General features: G+C 64.5%; 1 protein-coding gene across 1 annotated transcript in view; it reads left to right on the top strand.

Moving 5' to 3' along the window:
* Positions 1-1,328, top strand: part of CELSR1 (cadherin, EGF LAG seven-pass G-type receptor 1) — a 109,059-nt gene that overhangs the window by 98,294 nt on the left and 9,437 nt on the right. The window contains exon 25 of the mRNA XM_014533162.1: positions 1-95. This exon is cut by the window's left edge and continues 15 nt beyond it. Coding sequence (XP_014388648.1) covers positions 1-95 — 95 coding nt within the window. The remainder of the gene's footprint in view (positions 96-1,328) is intronic.

Genomic DNA, 1,328 nt, shown 5'->3' on the forward strand with positions numbered 1-1,328 from the left:
AGCCCCCTGCAGAGGCCCGTCCGCGTGCAGTTCGCGCTGCTGGAGACCCGGGAGCGCACCAAGCCCGTCTGTGTGTTCTGGAACCACTCCATCACGTGAGCCACGTCTCCACGGGGGGCTTTGCGGGGGCCGGAGTGTGCCAGGTCCCCAACCTCTGGGGGAGCTTCCCCTGGGGGGTCCTCTTGCTCGTCCTGGGGTGTTAGGGTCCCCTACACACACAGTTACAAACACACCCGTGCACGTGCATGTACACACACGTGTACACACACAGGCCAACACGGAGACAGGCCACGCACCCGCAGGGCTGCCAGGACACAGAAGCTGACAGGCGCCCGTCTCCGCCAAACCAGGCGAGGGCTCACGGTGAACACGCCCGGAGACAGCACTTAGAGACGGGCCCAGGGACCCTTCCGCCGACCTGGGGCGTCCAGATGCCTGTGGGGGTCCCTGTGTCAGCCGGGGGTGCCGACCTCACCTGGCCACCGCGAGACCAGCAAGGCAGCCGCGAGGCTGGTTTCACCCCCGGAGGCCGAGCTGCCTCAGCGGGGCCCTCCCTTGTCTGAAGCTCGGACAGAATCTGTGCAGCCAAACCTCCCTCCAATCGTGTCCCACTGGGGTGAGTGGGGCCGAGCTGGGTGCTGAGGCCGGAGCAGCGAGCCAGGCCCCCACTCGGCGCGCGCTGGGGAGCAGACCCTGTCTGTCTCCCCCTCTCTCCCTCGTTTCCCGAGTTCTGGTTACCGAGCAGCGGCGTCTGCACCGAACAGACGCCCGGCTTACAAAGAGCGAGGTGGGGGCGTGGGAGGGGCTGCGTGGCTTCAAACCCTGGCGGTAGCCGTGCTCTCGTTATCCCCTCCGCCCGGCTGCACAGTCATCCCTCATCCTAGTTCTTAGCAAACGCCTTTGCCTTCACAGCCCATTTTACAGATGAGTAAACTGAGGCTCAGAGAAGGGCGTGGATTTTCTCAGAGTCCGGAGGGCAGGGCTCCCTCTGAGGCCGAGATGCACCCTTAGCAGCTTGCGGTTTGGGGCTCCCCACCAGTTAAACGGGAGCGTCCTGGAGCCCTGCCCCCAGGCAGCGGCCGTAAAAGGTTGCACAATGGGGAGATGAAAGTCTAGAAGGAAGGTAATCGTCTAGACTCAAGGAGCAGGCTGAGGAACAAAGCGGCCCTTTTAACAACCCACTAATGTTTCCCACACAAGGGGGGGGGGGGCCCAGCGTCCATTTAAGTTTTACTGCGATGACACAGAGCGGGAGCCCCGGGCGCTCCTCAGAGGCCGGGGGGCGGGGGAGTGGTCCCAGGGTCCGAGGGAAGGGGGCTGTGGGCCTC

Source organism: Myotis brandtii, unplaced genomic scaffold (assembly GCF_000412655.1).
Source record: "Myotis brandtii unplaced genomic scaffold, ASM41265v1 scaffold952, whole genome shotgun sequence".
In the NCBI taxonomy this organism is placed as follows: Eukaryota; Metazoa; Chordata; class Mammalia; order Chiroptera; family Vespertilionidae; genus Myotis; species Myotis brandtii.